Raw genomic sequence first — 19,598 nt, 5'->3', positions numbered from 1 at the left:
AGGCGTTAACAAGAAACTGCTCTGGGATTTCAAGCAAAACCATGTGGGAAAAAAAAATAAGTTTTGAACACTCTAGCCTTTATCTGTGTTGACTACAATTCCAGAGAGGGGTTCCCAAACTTAGAAACACAGAAACGATCTGTTTCTTTGTCCCAAGTGGTGGCTTTGTTCACAACAGCCTATCGAGGAGTTTATCGAGATTCCTTGAGAGCCTTTGTCAGTCTGGTAGTGGGGTATTTCGTGGCATGCAGTGGGGAGAGGACGCCATGCTGTGTCAAAGTTTGGGTGTTATTAAGCACTCACTTGTGGAAGATCTTGGCTCTTTTATCGCTTGAGAAGTTTTCGAGCTGCAGGGACTCCTGGGTGAGGAAGGCGACGGCGAGGTGGAAGTAGTTGTTCCACAGCTGATCCGGAAAAAAACAAGAGAAATAAGAAATCAGGCGCGGGACGATAGAGTTGCCTATAGGGTGTAAACAAGACAGACTGCAAAAAATATACAGGAGGAATGCACAACACAGGGAAGCTGGCTGTCTGAAAACACAAGTAAGTAAAGCACCAATACTGAGCAGATCTTTATTCTGTTTTTGGTCATTTACATCAAAAAGGCAATTGGAAAGGATTTAGCTGATCACTGATAAAAGTCATAATCCAGTTAATTAGCTTTTATTTAAGATTAAAGCAGAGCTATGAGGTTTTTCCTTGGCGTCCACAAGTTCACCCCTAAGGTAGCCATAGAGGGAGACATGGGCTGGGAACCCTGAGTGGTGAAGCAATGGGTTGAAATGTTAAGACTTTAGAACCGTCTTGTTCAATTAGCTGAGGGTAGACTCACTACGAAAGTCTTTAATTGGGACAAAACTCATTAATGCCCTTGGTCTCAGGAGGTCCTTCAAATATTTACAAAGATGCATTCACAATCATTGCTTTGGAATAATTTACAATATAAAAGAACAAACCACAGGCAGATATAATTTGATCATTGTAAGGAGCAGTGAAAAATTGAATCACTAAGCAAACCGAAATTGAGAACTTACATTCACATTAAAGAATGTTTTTCAACAGAGATTTATGTTAAATGTAATCTAAAAGAGGACAGAGGTCTTTGTGTGCTCAGCTCAGAGCAGGAGCGCTGCCTGTAGAGGTGGAGGTGGGTCGTTACAGAGGGGTTTCTGAAGAGAACAGACTCTGTAATGTTTGTGACTTATGTTTGGGGGAGGATGAATTCCACTTTATGTTTTATTGCCCATTGTATAATGATTTAAGAACTGCTTTGTTTGAAAAAAGTTGATTGTAATAATCCTGATTTATTTTGGTTGGCATAAGGTGATATGTTGAGTTGGTTATTAGGCCCGAGCAACGGACACGCAGTGTCCCGCGAGGGACTCATTAAAACCGTTAACGGGGGACGAAAACGCAAGAATTCACGTAGCAAACGTGAACTGATATGCAAGTAACAGGGATCAAAACGTAGTGCTCCGCAAGCTCTAATTTTGGGTGGGGTTCGCGAGAGAGAATAGTAAAAGTTGGCTCTGTGGCGCCCCCTCAAACAGGCAGTTTACATTGACCCAATGGCGGAGCGGTCGCAAAAAAAATCATCGTACAAAAGTGACATTGGCCAGGGACATAGACCACGTCAGGACATGTCAAAAATGATATTATGACCCCGCCCTAAATGCTACAGGAAGTCGGCCATCTTGGCCCGAACCTCAAACCTTCAAAATCGTACCTCTTGAACTTCTGGCCCCTGATCCCCGAGTTTTCGATGGAACGCCTCCAATTTTGGCCAACATGTCCCAAACCCATGTGGCTTTCAAAGTCATCAACTACATTTTTTCTAAACTATTGGGCGTGGTCATGACAAGGCCGCAACTGAGAGGCCATTTTTAGCAAATTTTAAAGCCTCATAACTTTCACAGACTCGGCCGGATTGGAACGGACCCAATCCGGCGCGCGTGCACATTCCCCACCTGGACCTAATGGTGGGCACACGAAGCCGCTAGCGCCAAAAATGACTCACTGGCGCCCCCTCAAAATTTGGATTTTAAAAATTTGTATTAAAAAAACGTGATGGTATGGAGGTGTGGAAAAAATCATACTGACCTTGTCTGTGATGGGGAACAACATATCAAAACCACGGCTCTCTGAGTAATGTCTTTGTGGGAGATAAATAATGGCCGAAAAATCGTTTCCATTATTATTATTATTATTACGTCTTTAATCTCGATTTTGACCCCCTGAACATTAACGAAAAGTCAATTTTATTTGACCAAATGATCAAAGTTGGTGTAAAATTTACTATTTTCAAGTCTGCGAAAGAAAGGGCCCAACGGCGCCCCCTGTGCACATTACATGGACGGGAAAAAATTAGTTTCACGAAAGTGAAAACAAAGTCCATATTCTGATTCTCCATGTCACACTGATCAAAAAAGTCAATCACAACATGCCTCTATCTCGCTTTATTCTTTTATAATTAGGCCCGAGCAACGGACACGCAGTGTCCCGCGAGGGACTCATTAAAACCGTTAACGGGGGACGAAAACGCAAGAATTCACGTAGCAAACGTGAACTGATATGCAAGTAACAGGGATCAAAACGTAGTGCTCCGCAAGCTCTAATTTTGGGTGGGGTTCGCGAGAGAGAATAGTAAAAGTTGGCTCTGTGGCGCCCCCTCAAACAGGCAGTTTACATTGACCCAATGGCGGAGCGGTCGCAAAAAAAATCATCGTACAAAAGTGACATTGGCCAGGGACATAGACCACGTCAGGACATGTCAAAAATGATATTATGACCCCGCCCTAAATGCTACAGGAAGTCGGCCATCTTGGCCCGAACCTCAAACCTTCAAAATCGTACCTCTTGAACTTCTGGCCCCTGATCCCCGAGTTTTCGATGGAACGCCTCCAATTTTGGCCAACATGTCCCAAACCCATGTGGCTTTCAAAGTCATCAACTACATTTTTTCTAAACTATTGGGCGTGGTCATGACAAGGCCGCAACTGAGAGGCCATTTTTAGCAAATTTTAAAGCCTCATAACTTTCACAGACTCGGCCGGATTGGAACGGACCCAATCCGGCGCGCGTGCACATTCCCCACCTGGACCTAATGCTGTGCACACGCAGCCGCTAGCGCCAAAAATGACTCACTGGCGCCCCCTCAAAATTTGGATTTTAAAAATTTGTATTAAAAAAACGTGATGGTATGGAGGTGTGGAAAAAATCATACTGACCTTGTCTGTGATGGGGAACAACATATCAAAACCACGGCTCTCTGAGTAATGTCTTTGTGGGAGATAAATAATGGCCGAAAAATCGTTTCCATTATTATTATTATTATTACGTCTTTAATCTCGATTTTGACCCCCTGAACATTAACGAAAAGTCAATTTTATTTGACCAAATGATCAAAGTTGGTGTAAAATTTACTATTTTCAAGTCTGCGAAAGAAAGGGCCCAACGGCGCCCCCTGTGCACATTACATGGACGGGAAAAAATTAGTTTCACGAAAGTGAAAACAAAGTCCATATTCTGATTCTCCATGTCACACTGATCAAAAAAGTCAATCACAACATGCCTCTATCTCGCTTTATTCTTTTATAATTAGGCCCGAGCAACGGACACGCAGTGTCCCGCGAGGGACTCATTAAAACCGTTAACGGGGGACGAAAACGCAAGAATTCACGTAGCAAACGTGAACTGATATGCAAGTAACAGGGATCAAAACGTAGTGCTCCGCAAGCTCTAATTTTGGGTGGGGTTCGCGAGAGAGAATAGTAAAAGTTGGCTCTGTGGCGCCCCCTCAAACAGGCAGTTTACATTGACCCAATGGCGGAGCGGTCGCAAAAAAAATCATCGTACAAAAGTGACATTGGCCAGGGACATAGACCACGTCAGGACATGTCAAAAATGATATTATGACCCCGCCCTAAATGCTACAGGAAGTCGGCCATCTTGGCCCGAACCTCAAACCTTCAAAATCGTACCTCTTGAACTTCTGGCCCCTGATCCCCGAGTTTTCGATGGAACGCCTCCAATTTTGGCCAACATGTCCCAAACCCATGTGGCTTTCAAAGTCATCAACTACATTTTTTCTAAACTATTGGGCGTGGTCATGACAAGGCCGCAACTGAGAGGCCATTTTTAGCAAATTTTAAAGCCTCATAACTTTCACAGACTCGGCCGGATTGGAACGGACCCAATCCGGCGCGCGTGCACATTCCCCACCTGGACCTAATGGTGGGCACACGAAGCCGCTAGCGCCAAAAATGACTCACTGGCGCCCCCTCAAAATTTGGATTTTAAAAATTTGTATTAAAAAAACGTGATGGTATGGAGGTGTGGAAAAAATCATACTGACCTTGTCTGTGATGGGGAACAACATATCAAAACCACGGCTCTCTGAGTAATGTCTTTGTGGGAGATAAATAATGGCCGAAAAATCGTTTCCATTATTATTATTATTATTACGTCTTTAATCTCGATTTTGACCCCCTGAACATTAACGAAAAGTCAATTTTATTTGACCAAATGATCAAAGTTGGTGTAAAATTTACTATTTTCAAGTCTGCGAAAGAAAGGGCCCAACGGCGCCCCCTGTGCACATTACATGGACGGGAAAAAATTAGTTTCACGAAAGTGAAAACAAAGTCCATATTCTGATTCTCCATGTCACACTGATCAAAAAAGTCAATCACAACATGCCTCTATCTCGCTTTATTCTTTTATAATTAGGCCCGAGCAACGGACACGCAGTGTCCCGCGAGGGACTCATTAAAACCGTTAACGGGGGACGAAAACGCAAGAATTCACGTAGCAAACGTGAACTGATATGCAAGTAACAGGGATCAAAACGTAGTGCTCCGCAAGCTCTAATTTTGGGTGGGGTTCGCGAGAGAGAATAGTAAAAGTTGGCTCTGTGGCGCCCCCTCAAACAGGCAGTTTACATTGACCCAATGGCGGAGCGGTCGCAAAAAAAATCATCGTACAAAAGTGACATTGGCCAGGGACATAGACCACGTCAGGACATGTCAAAAATGATATTATGACCCCGCCCTAAATGCTACAGGAAGTCGGCCATCTTGGCCCGAACCTCAAACCTTCAAAATCGTACCTCTTGAACTTCTGGCCCCTGATCCCCGAGTTTTCGATGGAACGCCTCCAATTTTGGCCAACATGTCCCAAACCCATGTGGCTTTCAAAGTCATCAACTACATTTTTTCTAAACTATTGGGCGTGGTCATGACAAGGCCGCAACTGAGAGGCCATTTTTAGCAAATTTTAAAGCCTCATAACTTTCACAGACTCGGCCGGATTGGAACGGACCCAATCCGGCGCGCGTGCACATTCCCCACCTGGACCTAATGCTGTGCACACGCAGCCGCTAGCGCCAAAAATGACTCACTGGCGCCCCCTCAAAATTTGGATTTTAAAAATTTGTATTAAAAAAACGTGATGGTATGGAGGTGTGGAAAAAATCATACTGACCTTGTCTGTGATGGGGAACAACATATCAAAACCACGGCTCTCTGAGTAATGTCTTTGTGGGAGATAAATAATGGCCGAAAAATCGTTTCCATTATTATTATTATTATTACGTCTTTAATCTCGATTTTGACCCCCTGAACATTAACGAAAAGTCAATTTTATTTGACCAAATGATCAAAGTTGGTGTAAAATTTACTATTTTCAAGTCTGCGAAAGAAAGGGCCCAACGGCGCCCCCTGTGCACATTACATGGACGGGAAAAAATTAGTTTCACGAAAGTGAAAACAAAGTCCATATTCTGATTCTCCATGTCACACTGATCAAAAAAGTCAATCACAACATGCCTCTATCTCGCTTTATTCTTTTATAATTAGGCCCGAGCAACGGACACGCAGTGTCCCGCGAGGGACTCATTAAAACCGTTAACGGGGGACGAAAACGCAAGAATTCACGTAGCAAACGTGAACTGATATGCAAGTAACAGGGATCAAAACGTAGTGCTCCGCAAGCTCTAATTTTGGGTGGGGTTCGCGAGAGAGAATAGTAAAAGTTGGCTCTGTGGCGCCCCCTCAAACAGGCAGTTTACATTGACCCAATGGCGGAGCGGTCGCAAAAAAAATCATCGTACAAAAGTGACATTGGCCAGGGACATAGACCACGTCAGGACATGTCAAAAATGATATTATGACCCCGCCCTAAATGCTACAGGAAGTCGGCCATCTTGGCCCGAACCTCAAACCTTCAAAATCGTACCTCTTGAACTTCTGGCCCCTGATCCCCGAGTTTTCGATGGAACGCCTCCAATTTTGGCCAACATGTCCCAAACCCATGTGGCTTTCAAAGTCATCAACTACATTTTTTCTAAACTATTGGGCGTGGTCATGACAAGGCCGCAACTGAGAGGCCATTTTTAGCAAATTTTAAAGCCTCATAACTTTCACAGACTCGGCCGGATTGGAACGGACCCAATCCGGCGCGCGTGCACATTCCCCACCTGGACCTAATGCTGTGCACACGCAGCCGCTAGCGCCAAAAAGTCCTTTAAATGTCTTTTAAGTGGCTTGTAAGTGGCCCGCCCATCCTCCGTGAAAATCGCCAGAGGTCTTAGCCTGGCAGCATGCTGGCTTCTGTCAGAGGTTTCTCCTGAAATTCGCCAGTTTTCCAAATTTCCCCCTTTCTTCACAAAAACTACACTTTTGGACTTGTATATACTTATACTACCCCTCTGTCACAGACATCAGCTTTAATTTGGACGTTTTTGCCTCCAAATTCACGTTTTTCTCAACTGTACAATAACAGGAAGTTCAATTCGACTGCTTCCTGTCCGTCTCTCTGTGTGTTCCTCATACTATATGGGTTTTACCAAATAATTGCTTCAACATCGAGGGTGCTGCAGGGCTGAAACCCCCTCTCAGCGACTCTTTGGGCAGCCAGGAATTTACCCCAATTACAAAATGATACAATATATTATTTTCTAAACTGTTAATCCGTTTCCTGCAAACACACAAGTGCACAGTCTCTCGTGACATTTATTTCACATCCGCTGTTTTTTTCTCAGCCGAAGTAGCTCCGTTGGTAGAGAGCTGGGTTAGTGTACAGGAGGTTGCTGGATCAAATCCTGACCTTGACTCTTTTTCATTTTTTTTTCTTTTGGACTCAGCACTTTCTGGGAGGAACATGCATCGTCGCCGATGGTTCCACACTCATTAAAAACAGGGAAATGATCCCTCCAGTGTGTTGCTGAGATCAAATTTCTGCCTGTGAATTTAGAAAACCCAAGCAGTCATCAGGCCCATGTTTCAAGTGAAGGAGGTTGCTAGTCCAAACACAGCCTTGACACTTTTCTATTGCTTTCACCTTTTACATGGGCCACTGCACACATTGTCACATGAGTACAGCACGTTTCATAAGATTTGCTGTGCCCGTGTAGCGTTATTGCTTGTGCATTGGATTTCCAACCATGAGATTGCTGGGTCAATTTTGACCTTTGCTCTTTTTTTTTTTTTAACCGCACCTACGGTCCCACTCTCATGAAAAACGCTTTCATATGCGACACTAAAGAGCTAGAAATGGGGAGATCGTAGGAAAACAATTGAGGCAACACTAGGGAAAATGTTGAAAACAATCGGGGAAATATATGGGGGAGGCATGACTTGAAGCTACCTCTCTCCTCCAGTGGGATGCTGGGAACTAACTTCTGCTCGATAACATAGACAAAAGTAGCGCACATCAGTATCAAATTACTATGGAGCTACAGCTCAGTGATAGTGAGCTTGTCTTTGGTGTAGGAGGTTGCTGGTTCAAATATGGCTGTGACACTTTTCTAATGCTTTCTCTTTTCTTGCCGGCAATTTAATAGGATTATGATACAGTGAAGTCTGTCTGTGATTTTAACAGTTTATACAGTTTTAAGAGTTTCTGCAATTTCAACAGTTTTTACAGTTTCTGCAACAAAATAGGGAACACAATTATGCCACTACATAGGGATTTTCACAATAGCACTATAATGCAATTAAAGAGACTTTCGCATATAATGCACAGTAATGCAACTTAAAGAGACTTTCGCATATAATGCACTGTATTGCAACTTAAAGAGACTTTCGCATATAATGCACTGTAATGCAACTTAAAGAGACTTTCGCATATAATGCACTGTATTGCAACTTAAAGAGACTTTCGCATATAATGCACTGTAATGCAACTTAAAGAGACTTTCGCATATAATGCACTGTAATGCAACTTGATAGGATTTTTCACATATAAAGCAGAATAATGCAACTTAATAGGGATTTTCGCATCAAAATGAGCGAGTTCAATCATGGGGCTCGCAAGGACCTAGTGTGATGAAGAGTGGTCGCAAGGGACGAGAGCGGAGGTGGTAGCAAGGGACGAGAGCGAGCGGGTGGTCGTAAGAGACGAGAGCGAGCGGGGAGTGCGCCAGGGGCGAGGGCCTTTATCGCCGCGCGCGGCTTTAATTTAGAATTATTATTATTTTGCTTTGCGAGATATGTGGAGAAAGCATGGACAATGAGACTGAAATCTTTGTATCCAAATTCCTGATTCTACAGTGAAATGTATATTGTACATCGAAGATATTAAGACGGTCATCTTCTAAATTATGTTTATAGTGTCTTATAAGCCCATGTGGGCTGGGCACATACGTGCATGACACTTTAATAAAAAATACTCATTCAATATTCATTAAGAACTTAATTCTTCATTTTGTTTTGTTTTTACTGCAGAGTAATGGCCCCAAAAGGATTGTACATGTTTTTAATGAGGGAGAAAGGGGTGCATGGGTACAAATGCATACAAAGATACAAAGACCACAAAGAAATGCTCCTCACATTCAAATCTGCGATGTTGCTCAAATTACTGTGTAGTTTGAATGTTCTCCTGGTGCCTAGGTGTCTCCCCAATCATGCAAAAACGAATACAAAAGGCACTCAAACAAAATCTAGCTCATGATCTAGAGATCCCTGGAGGCTGTAAGACTGCTCCTGACATGCTGCCCCAGTGGCATTGTAGGTCAAAATGTTCTACAGGTGCACCATAATCACCTTAACTACTTTATTATTTATAAGAAGAGGTCATTTCAGAATACACAGATGATTGCTACATATAAAACCGCAGCGTAGGACTAGATGCACTCATAATATAGACTACCTCTGGGTGGAGTAGACAGCTATAGCCATATATTTGGTGCACAAGTTCCAAGGTATCTTTTGTTTTCCTGCACTAAATGTTCTTCGGCAACTTCTATCACTACATTCTGCATAGTCAGTTTCCAAATTGTAGTTATAAACTTAACATTGATTAGAACAAGCAGTCATTTGACAATATATTCATCGGTTAAGTAACTAGAAATATAGCGGTGCATGGTTTCTGTGCCATAGTCTGCTCCTCCACACAGAGCTGTCCGTGCCTTTTGTTAGGAGCCTACTGCCATTACAGTATAAAGGCTAATTGAGGAAAGATTCCGAGAAATTGTTCATAATAGATTTTGAAAAGCTCTGCAAATGTAACTACTTTTGCACGCCATGCAACTGGACAAAAACTTGTATAAAAGCTCTTGTGTTCGGTGGAGAAGGTTAAAGTATCCAGAAATGCACAGTAAAGTGATGACTATTAAGATAATCGATGTTCTCTTTGCGCAATTTCTTCGTCTGCAGCTTTTGTCATGCTTTTCAATGTTCACAAGGTCCAGCAACGCTCCATTTAAGAATACAATTACTGGTTTTACAACGCTCACTGCTTTTTCCCCCCCAAAAAGTGCAACAAAATGGCCCAACTATACAGATAGAGCAGCATAATGTAGTTGTCATGTAAGCTCAAATATGGCCTCCACATAAATCACTTCTACCACAGTTAATACAGTACACACAGTTGGTACACCGTTCTTTAGTGTCAGGTTAAACAAACGGTACTCTTCTTGAGCAAAATTTGCCTATAGGCTTGTTCATACTCCACAAGAGTATGACAGAGAATGGGCAGGGTTTTTTTTGCCAGAACCTGGAAACAAGAATCCAATGTTTACTTCCACACTGGTGCCTTAAGACGGGAGACAACATGGATAGTTTTGAGGCACCGCTCGTGGCAGTAAAATACTTTGCTGAAGGATTACAAGGGCACACAAATTACAAAAAATTCCTAACGAGAAACACGCAGATGTTTTGGGCAAGGACAAAGAGGAAAGCAGAAGGCCGGGCATTATCTGCGGGACAAGTTCCCCAGGGCAAAGACGCGAGTGATAAAAATAAAGTGCTCAGGCTCGTGGACAGAGGGATACCAGGCTTGTACATTTCATCAAACACCGGGAAACCTCAACCAACATGTTCAAGGAAGGTTCTTGGATGGACAACGCCTGACTGAGAGCTTACAAGGACGCAAACATGATTTTACTGAGTGAAACGGAGGAAGCTTTAAATATACCAGCGGAAGATCTGTGCTAAACATGAAGTCAATCTTCAAAATGTTTGCAATACCATGACTGATACATTTTATAATAGTTTGAACTCAAATGGCTCATTTCATTTCTGTTTTCTGTTTGTTTTGGCTGCTGAAATGGGGGGCGTGGCAATTCGGCAGCAACACGTCTTGTGGAGTATGAAATGTCAGAGCCCAGACAAACTTTGTTCTTGTTCTTTTTGCCTCAAGACCACGAACAAAGTTCTTGCGTCTTGTGGAGTATAAATAGCCCTTAAAACATACATTTTATGCTGTATGTTTGACAATTTTTTTGTTAGTTGTCAACCAAAGACTTATAGCTTGAACAAAGTGTGGGAGAAAACTGCTTTGTTTGGTAACTGATTATATGAAAGTGTTTAAATCAGTAAAAAGCAACACAAGAATCAGTTCTTAAAGAGCGAGTATTATGCCTCTTCCAGGTATTTGGTAATAATCTCAAACACATATTTAACTATTTTACACTTTGCTGATTAGAAAGCAGTTAGAAAACAAAATATCTAGTAGTTTCACTTCTGAGCGAGCTAAAATAAGCCCCTCCCATTCTCTCCTATGCTTGCTGGATTGTTGGATTTCAGGATTGGCTTTTGGGGAAAAAAGGAGAAGCTTTTAGGGAGCTGTTGCCACGATGCAAAGAAAGGCCTAGGGCTGGACAACTAATCAAAATGTATTTGAAATCTTAATCTCTACTTTGGTCAATCTCGATAGTTTGGACGAGACAGAGGGAGATTTTTGTGTGTTAAATGATACTGAAGGAAAGCATTTGTTTTGTTTGGGCTGTTTGTTTAAAAGGTGTGTCTAAGTTCAAGAATCAGCTACTATTCTGACTAAATCGAATTGAAATCGATCGATACGAGAAAGAAAAAAATCGTGACAGCGCTGGCGGCTCGATTAACAACTCCAGGGTAGGTCTTTGATGAGAAAAAAAAAAGTTCTCTTGTAAGAAGCTTCATCAGCACAAAAGGACTTTTAGCAGCTCAGTCTAGTATGTAAAACGTACGACTGATTGAGGGCCTATACATTTCGGAATCTTGGAAGATGGATCGAAGCAACAACTTTGCTGAAGATAGATACAGTAGATAATATATTGAAATAAAACATCAATTTTTCCCATATGCTACCTTTGATGATCTATACTTGGAAATAAATGCCCTCATACATGTATTTTGAAAGGCATTCTTACCTGTAGCTCAAAGCTGGTCTGATCCAGGAACTTCTTGCTGAGCACCGCTGCATACTGATTAATGGCCCGTAGGAAGACTCTGTAAAGAAAAGTGGAAAGTGTCACTCCTCGGTAGATATATGGCGCCCTCCGATGTAAAGCATTTATCTCGTAGAGTTGATTATACTCTGCTTCAAGGCCACTCTAAGACACCCCGGCTCTCGCGGGCAGAAGTTTGCTTGTTAGGAGGCGCCCACACAGCAGCAGCGGGCTTGTCATATTCTCCGGTGTGTGTTAAATCTTTACTAATAAACGTCAGAGGTAGTGATTTTTTGCTCAGTGCTAGGCCTACGCACATATACATCATTAAGCAAAAGGAAACTGAAAGTAGAGATGGCTTTAGGGCTGTAGCTTGAACATTTTATAGGAGCAATAGTAATATAAATCCATCTGGACAAGCTTATTTAAATTCTTTCTTTTTTGACTTTTCATCTTCATCTTTCACCCAAGAACACGTTTGAAATTTGTCTTGGATAGACGGTTTAGATCTAAATGGATGAAAAGTGCATACCCTCGACTACCTTCAAAAAGCACTTCTACGGTACCAAACTCTTTGAGCAGCTTTTCTTTTCAGTCAAACTTCAGGGTGAACTCTATGGCAAAATAAAAAGCACAAAACAACATTTTAGACGTTTGTGCCTTTTAACCCAGAGTCCATGGGGCAGCAGTCAGAGGCAGTAAACAATGGCTGGAAACAAAACATTTGAACTTGTGTCAGGAGCAGCCTCTGGACTTTTCTTCGTACATAGAAGTAATTTTTGTCTTACATTTGGTGGGTTGGAAGGCAGCCGTAGTGCAGCAGTGGCAACAGCACTTTCGTCGACAGAGTAAGAATAGAAGTACAGCCGAACAACCCAGTTGCTTTAAGCCTTAGGCAGGTAAACACAGCATGCCCAGGAGCTTTAACGTTTGAGAGAACATGGAGATAGAAACTGCTAAAATCATGTGTGAATCTCAAAAGATTGGATTTCCAATTGCTTGCGCGCAACATTATACAGTATTATCTAGATAATTGAAACCATTTCATTAGGCTGTAGCTCTAATCAGAGCCACAGCCTAATTGTCAAGAAGTAACCACTCTGTGAATGTTCATAATTACTGCACTTGACATCAAATTAAAGCAGAGTCATTGTTGATAGTTGATGAGTATGTGAGGTGCCAACTCTCAGATCTCATCAGCTGTCAATATATTCTTCTTTTGACCTTGCACTAAGGACAATTTAAACTATGAAGTAACATCACAGCGACATAGCCTGACAATAGCGACATAAATACATAAAAAATGACATCATAATGGTGCAGACTTTAATGGGTAGAACCAGCTTGAGCATGAAATGTTAATATCTGAAGTGACTTTAGCTCTCAAAGGGACCACATTCATGTAATCCTAAAAGCCTGAGGTCTGTGCAAGCTTAGCTTGTTGGTCATTGGCTTAGACAGGCTTGAAACAATATGTATACCCAAAGAATTACAGCGTGTCATCATAAATACAAGCCTATAAAAACGCTCCTGGTTGCATTATCATTTACAATATATAAAGTCAATGGCAATTACTCATGACAGCATGTAAAGTACGTGGAAACGAGCAGTAAAGATGGCAAGGTGAACCAAGGACAATTGTTATGCCACTTGAGTAAATAGCGTGAGAGTTTCATGGGCGGCCGATAAAGCAGCATTAAGATGTAAAGCTTATGTAACCGACAGTGGCAGGTGTGGAGACATCTGGAGGGCTGGCCGTTTGCAGTGGACCACTTTAGACGATCATATTGGAATTGGCTGGGATTTTGTGGGGATCGATTGATATTCAAGATTTGTCGAAAGGATGAAAAAAAAAGTGTCACTGCGTTTATCCAATGAAAGGTGGCTATGGTACTGTGGTGTAAAACGTTCTCCCTGTGTCTGATCTGGTCACCTAAAGGTGCAACAAAACAATAGAGTAGCCATCGCTCCATCCATCTGGCGCACCATCCATCCATTCATGCAACGCTCCCATCCATCCATCCATCCATCACTCCATCCATCCATCCATCCATCCATCCATCCATCCATCCATCCATCCATCCATCCATCCATCCATCCATCCATCCATCCATCCATCACTCCATCACTCCAAACTACGACAGTGACTTGTATATCATTGGGAATATGTGGCATAAAATCATTCAGTATATCAGTCGCTGTACACCCCTTGTACAGCGTTACCCAGGCACATTCTCCTGTTGACTTTAAAGGTCAGTGGCAAACTCAAAGCAAACACATAAAGAGCACTTTAATATCTGCTATACTTAAACGGTTATGACTTCTTGCCCTCTACAGCTTATATCACAAGGCACCTGACCTCAAAAACATCCAGGAAACCATTCTTTTTTTTTTTACTGCATTGCTTTAAGTACTGCAGCTCCCTAGTTTTAAGCCAACTCAGACATTTGTACAGACTGGGGGTTTCCCTTCTCTACTGCCTCAACCAGCAAGAGAAGACACAAATGGGATTTTCGAAAACTCGCGTCGTGCCCTACATTTTGTGTCTTCGGCGCATAAATAAACGGGTTCTCGGGGCCAGGTGGTTTCTCGTCACTTCAGCAGCAGGTTAACTGTCATTGAGGAGCTTTGGTTAGCCAGAGCATGTGCGTTTCAGGTCTGTTGACAGCCTATTACCAGCGACCTGTCTTTCCGCTAGCGCCCGGCTCCCGCTCCTCTCTCAATTTTCTGCAGCGCTGAACATGCCAATATGGCTGATACACTTAAAACCAGGCTAACGCTAAAATGGGTTTCTCCTTACCGCATCTGTGAGCACGAAAATATCAGCTTTCGGGTTGGGGAAATGTGTTTGTTGTCATTCTATACGCGGTTCATCCTAATGTTACACCGGAGAATGAAGAAGCAAACAAGACAAATCTGTTTTAACAAATGAACCTTGCTAAAACAAAGACTTCCCACAATTACTTCCAAACTTTTTGCCAGCTCATTATCTTGCAAAGCTATGCCATTACACACCTCAGAGATTTTCAGATTTTTTTACAACGTTGCATCATGGCTTTTGTTTACCCACCTATTATTTCCATATTTATGCCTATTCCGCAAATTGTAGGACAGCATTTGCAATATGAGTGGTGTCTAAATTGGTTACCGGGTCAAGTTGAGCTCAGTACTATCACATTTCTATCCATTATCCATACATGCTTGTTCATTCCACTCAAGCTTCTGAACAGCCTATTAGTAGCAGAATGCTGTGCTCTAATGAACAGCCAGGGCAGTCTCTCTACGAGAACGTCCCGCCATTAATTACAGCGAAAATCTTAATGAGGCTGATAAAAATAGCGTTAACTGTGGGCTAAAGCAGTGAAAAAAAAATGATAAGATTATAAAGCTTCTAAGTAGTAAAAGTGTCTGTTAAAATGCTAATCAGGTGGGATACTAAAAATGATCACGATGATTAACTAAGATGTGATATGTGCTTAAAATGACACTCTAAATGTCAAAATCTAACTAAGCCCAGTGAGTCATCATACAGAGGTTATTACTGCAGGTATATATTTTTCATTCATTTAATGGGAACAGAGCACAGGGAGTGATTTCCTTTTAACAGTAATGCAACTTATTGACTCAACAATGATTGTTCTTGGCAAATATTTCTTTGATTTGGGCATAAGATAAGGTCATTTTAGATTGACTTTAACACTAAGGGAGGGCATCTTATATATATTTTGCCGTATATTTGAATACACAGATACAAACCCTATAGTTTTACTCTTAAAGGCATTTATGAGATGCTATGGTAAATGGTCTTCATTTATAGAGCGCTTTACATCAAAGAACCGCTTACCCAATTACACACCAATATATAGACAGGATTCTAACCTCACACCCTCACACAACACTCTACCACATGAGCTCCTTTGCCTGATTTATCAACCATTATTTTTATTTGGCAACATGGTTTTAGACAAACAGCAATTAAAATAAAGGCTGTTTTCTTTCAACACACCCATTTTAAGGTAAATACGTATTTTACTGCAAAGAAGACACTAACAAGTTGTATTGTATCAAACGGATCTAGAGCAGAAGATGTTGCTTAGTATTCATACAAGATGACCTACCAAATCCCTGGCTTTCATGACTACTATACTATATATGAAGGAAATGCATTCTAGATAACTCTTTGTTAATATTAGACTTCAATGCCAGAACAAACAGGCCTTTAGTTTATCTATATTGCTCCCAACAAGTCAAATGAATGGTGTTTAACTGCTGCAATAAAAACGTCAATTCATGCCACGTTCTGCATTAGTTTCCCAGAGCGAGCAGAGCAGTTCTGGGAGCACCAGAAAACAACTTGTTTTCTCGCCGCGCTGTGATTTCGGATCAAGTGGAGAAGCAGAGCAACCAGCTAATGATCTCTGGATATCAGGGGCGCTCCCTTTTCTGCTTCGCCTGACAAAAATCAAACTTTGCGACACTTTCACTTTTTAATTAGGCGGAACAAGGGGAAGCATGTTGACCTATTGCATTACAGCAATTATTATAACAAACATAGTCTGTCAAAAATGTTTTATCTGTATCGATGAATGATAAATGGAAGTTGAGAAGTTGAAACAAACAAAGATGTGGCTTCCAAAGAGTCTCAGTGGTTAACACATTGAGTGGGATTAAGTGGGATTAGCGTACTCTATGTTATAGGTATGGACAAATGCTATGGCTCGTTTGAAAGACGAGACTCTAAGCTCTTCGTAGGTGAAAACCTTTTAATTTTACGTCCCTCGGTTCCTGAGAAATCCTAGCTGTAATAGAGGCTAGTTTATATCAAAATCACAGATTTTTTTTTCTAGAAACTGAGATATTCTGTGTTTTATGAAACACTCTCCTTTCTGATAAACTCCTCTCTCCTCCCCTCTAGACAGGTCTGTCCACAGACCCAAAAAGACATTGTCGAAAGGTCAAATGTTATCTCATCTCGGGAATCAAAATGATTTCCATTAGTGCAGTGGACAATATGCGATGAAGAGGCATTTATGTCCAATTTTCCACTAGGCAAGTGGAATTTACCATAATTACGAAACCATCGACCCTGATCTTAACAGTTAAATCCAGGTGACGACTTCTTTTTTTTCCAAGCAGAGAAACAAGAGCTAAAGATTTTTATTTTTAACTTTATTTCAACTTATTTTTAGATTCAAAGCTCTTTGTTGTAGCCAGTGTATGCTAATGTAAAGTTATCAGTGGATCATACTTGCTAATTGAGTTCAGAGATCATCTGAGATAATGATTGCGATCGATTTGCATAATATTGCAGAAGTGCTGCCGTTTAGCGATAAGCAAGGTCAAAATACTTATATTTTCCGCACCTGTTCATTCAATTACTTCAACTATACAAGAAGCTGAATGTCAAAGCCAAATGTTGCGCCTGATCTAAATAAAACTACTTTTGCTGTCCGATTAATGTCACTGAAAAAATGGAAGTGTTCAATTTGTTTGCTTAAATAAACAAATGTGTGTATTCATGAAAGACAGACATAACTTCATAGAAAATGCTTTCAAGTACAGCTCCAACTGAGATTTTGATAACCCTTCAAACACTTGGGACTGCCCTCACAGCAGGAAACAGTAATACAGACAGAGATCCATCACTAAAGTCAATCTGGCAACCACACTATCCTATAATAATTAGGTGAGCCTCCAATGGACTAAACTGTGAAAAGCATTATCATTTTGTAGTGACCTCAGCAGCTGGTGTCTGCGCGTCAGACTGAAAGGACTGCCGATCTTTTAACTTTGGCAACACGATGCAGCATGACGCCCCAAATGGACGGAAAGCTGCAGAACAGAGATCAAAAAATGCAATCGTGACAGGGAAGGCCGGTTTGATGCAGAAGTTACTGAAGAGGCTCGCCGGGTTACTAATGAGGCGGCTTAGTTTGGAGACAGGAGTGCAAATTCAGGCGAGCAGGGGAGAGACGGGTCGAGTGGCGGTGTGCGTTCTGGTGAGAATCGTGTCAAGCATTGAAGCGTGTGGTAATCAAAGCCGAATTGAGATGAAAACCAACATAAACCTGTTTAATGCACATATTTGCTTCCGTCTTCACGCCAACCAGTGAAATAATCGGTGTGGAAATGTATTCAAAAATCAGGTCCTATCAAGAGAAAATGCACAGTTATGTTGGTGGATTTTTATTCTAAACGGCAGGCCAAACCAAGAACATACAAGAGCAAATAAAGTAATGAAATCACTGTTTACGAAATGCGTCCAACAGGAGCGTGTGAGTGAAAATTAAACTACAAATGCGGGGATGAAATGCAGAATAAATACATTTATACATCTGATATATGCAAAGTGGAACTTAGTGCAATTCCTTTGACACAGAGTTAATCTAAAAAATAAGAGTAAGTGAGTTATCAGAGTGAAAGCGGCATCGGGTCTGTGGCAGCAAACATGTCAGCACTGCTTAGGGGAAACGAGCGGAAACAGAGAGTGATGTCTTATCGTTTTGGTTGAGCAAGTTACTGATGTACGTGTTCCCAAAAGGACAAAACAAATGTAAATGTCACTTCACTCGTCCGTCATGAAAGCGCGGGTCAAGTGGTGAGATGTGTACAAAAGCTTCAAGAGAAATAGCACCAGCTTTTGTGTCAGATGGGACATGTTTTGGCATCAGAATTGTGTGGTCATGACTGTCTTCTATTGATTTGATTGGATGTCTTTGACTATTTTAGGTAACATTTTATAATAATGGTACATGAGTTCCTTAACTAAAGTGGTGCAATTTGTGTGTGAAAAAAAAGAAAAAATTAAAAAACTTGCTACAACTACTACAAATTATTACAAGTACAGCAAAACCAAATAAAATCTCCAGAGCTGGTCTTTAACAGGTTAAAAAGTTTAGGATAATGCACCACTTTAGTTGAGGGGCCATAATCATAATGAATTAAGGATTAGCAAATGACAACATTATGACTGCTGTAATTTTTGTCCTATAAAGTTATACTTTGTGTTCTGTCCATAATTTGCAAGTAGATTTCTGCCATATGAGTCATGATGTGCATGCATGATCCTCATGATCATGATTGGTTGATAATTCTATTGTCATTTCATTGCCGTTATAGTGAATTCATGGTATTCGTATGTGATCCTCATGATCCTGATGAATTATTTAGATTTTCATGTACATTCGTTACACATTTTTTTCAGGGATGAAGTCAGGGATGAAGTCATCCATGCATCAACGTGTAATCATGTTTATAGCATTCATGCCCTCATGCATTAATTCATGCATAAGTTGAACTCATGTACCAATATTATCAAGTGCTACCAAAGTATCTACCTTATTTTTTTTATCCTCAATGCTATTCTAGTCATTTTGTTTGTTTGTGGTAGAAAAATAAAGATGGATTGTATCGGATCATGGTCGCAAATATGAATATTATTGTAAAAACATGACTCAAAGGTTGAATACGCTGATATTACATACAATTATTCAGAAAATGTTTGCGTTATCGGTAAATAGAGAAGAAGAAAAAAAAGCGCTTACACAGACTAGTTCTTGGTAAACATCGGCAAGAAGAGAGTATGCACTTTAATAAACAGAACCCTCTATGTTTCGTGTATTAAAGCAAATAACACATTTCATAGCTCAACTTTGACACTCTTCTGTTGCCATGCTCTGACATCATCTGCACACTCTCTATCGCAAATGCAGGCAAAACGAGAGAATGTACAGTCCGAGCTCACAAACCTTAATAGACAATGGGAATTCCAACACTAGCTCAGGAAGGACAATCTATATCCATAAATATAAACACAGAATGCATCGTCTATTATCTCACTGCAGCCAAAATCAATTTACACAATGCTCCACACTGTAACATGACCAGTTATTCTAAGCAGTATTGACTGGACCTCGGGGCTTTACAGTTCACCAGGTTCACGGGCCGTGGT

At 41.2% G+C, this 19,598-nt stretch overlaps 1 protein-coding gene across 2 annotated transcripts in view; it reads right to left on the bottom strand.

Moving 5' to 3' along the window:
- The window catches only part of dock1 (dedicator of cytokinesis 1), a 294,516-nt gene that overhangs the window by 71,954 nt on the left and 202,964 nt on the right, over nt 1-19,598 (bottom strand). For both annotated transcript variants that reach the window (XM_079577082.1, XM_079577083.1), the window contains 2 exons: nt 11,630-11,708; nt 304-404 (listed from right to left, as the gene is read on the bottom strand). In XM_079577082.1, the coding sequence (XP_079433208.1) occupies nt 304-404; nt 11,630-11,708 (180 nt within the window). The remainder of the gene's footprint in view (nt 1-303; nt 405-11,629; nt 11,709-19,598) is intronic.

The sequence above is a fragment of the Gobius niger genome, assembly GCF_951799975.1.
Source record: "Gobius niger genome assembly, chromosome: 19".
Taxonomy (NCBI): domain Eukaryota; kingdom Metazoa; phylum Chordata; class Actinopteri; order Gobiiformes; family Gobiidae; genus Gobius; species Gobius niger.
The sequence above is the reverse complement of the archived record's forward strand: the minus strand, read 5'-3'. Positions and strand labels throughout refer to the sequence as shown.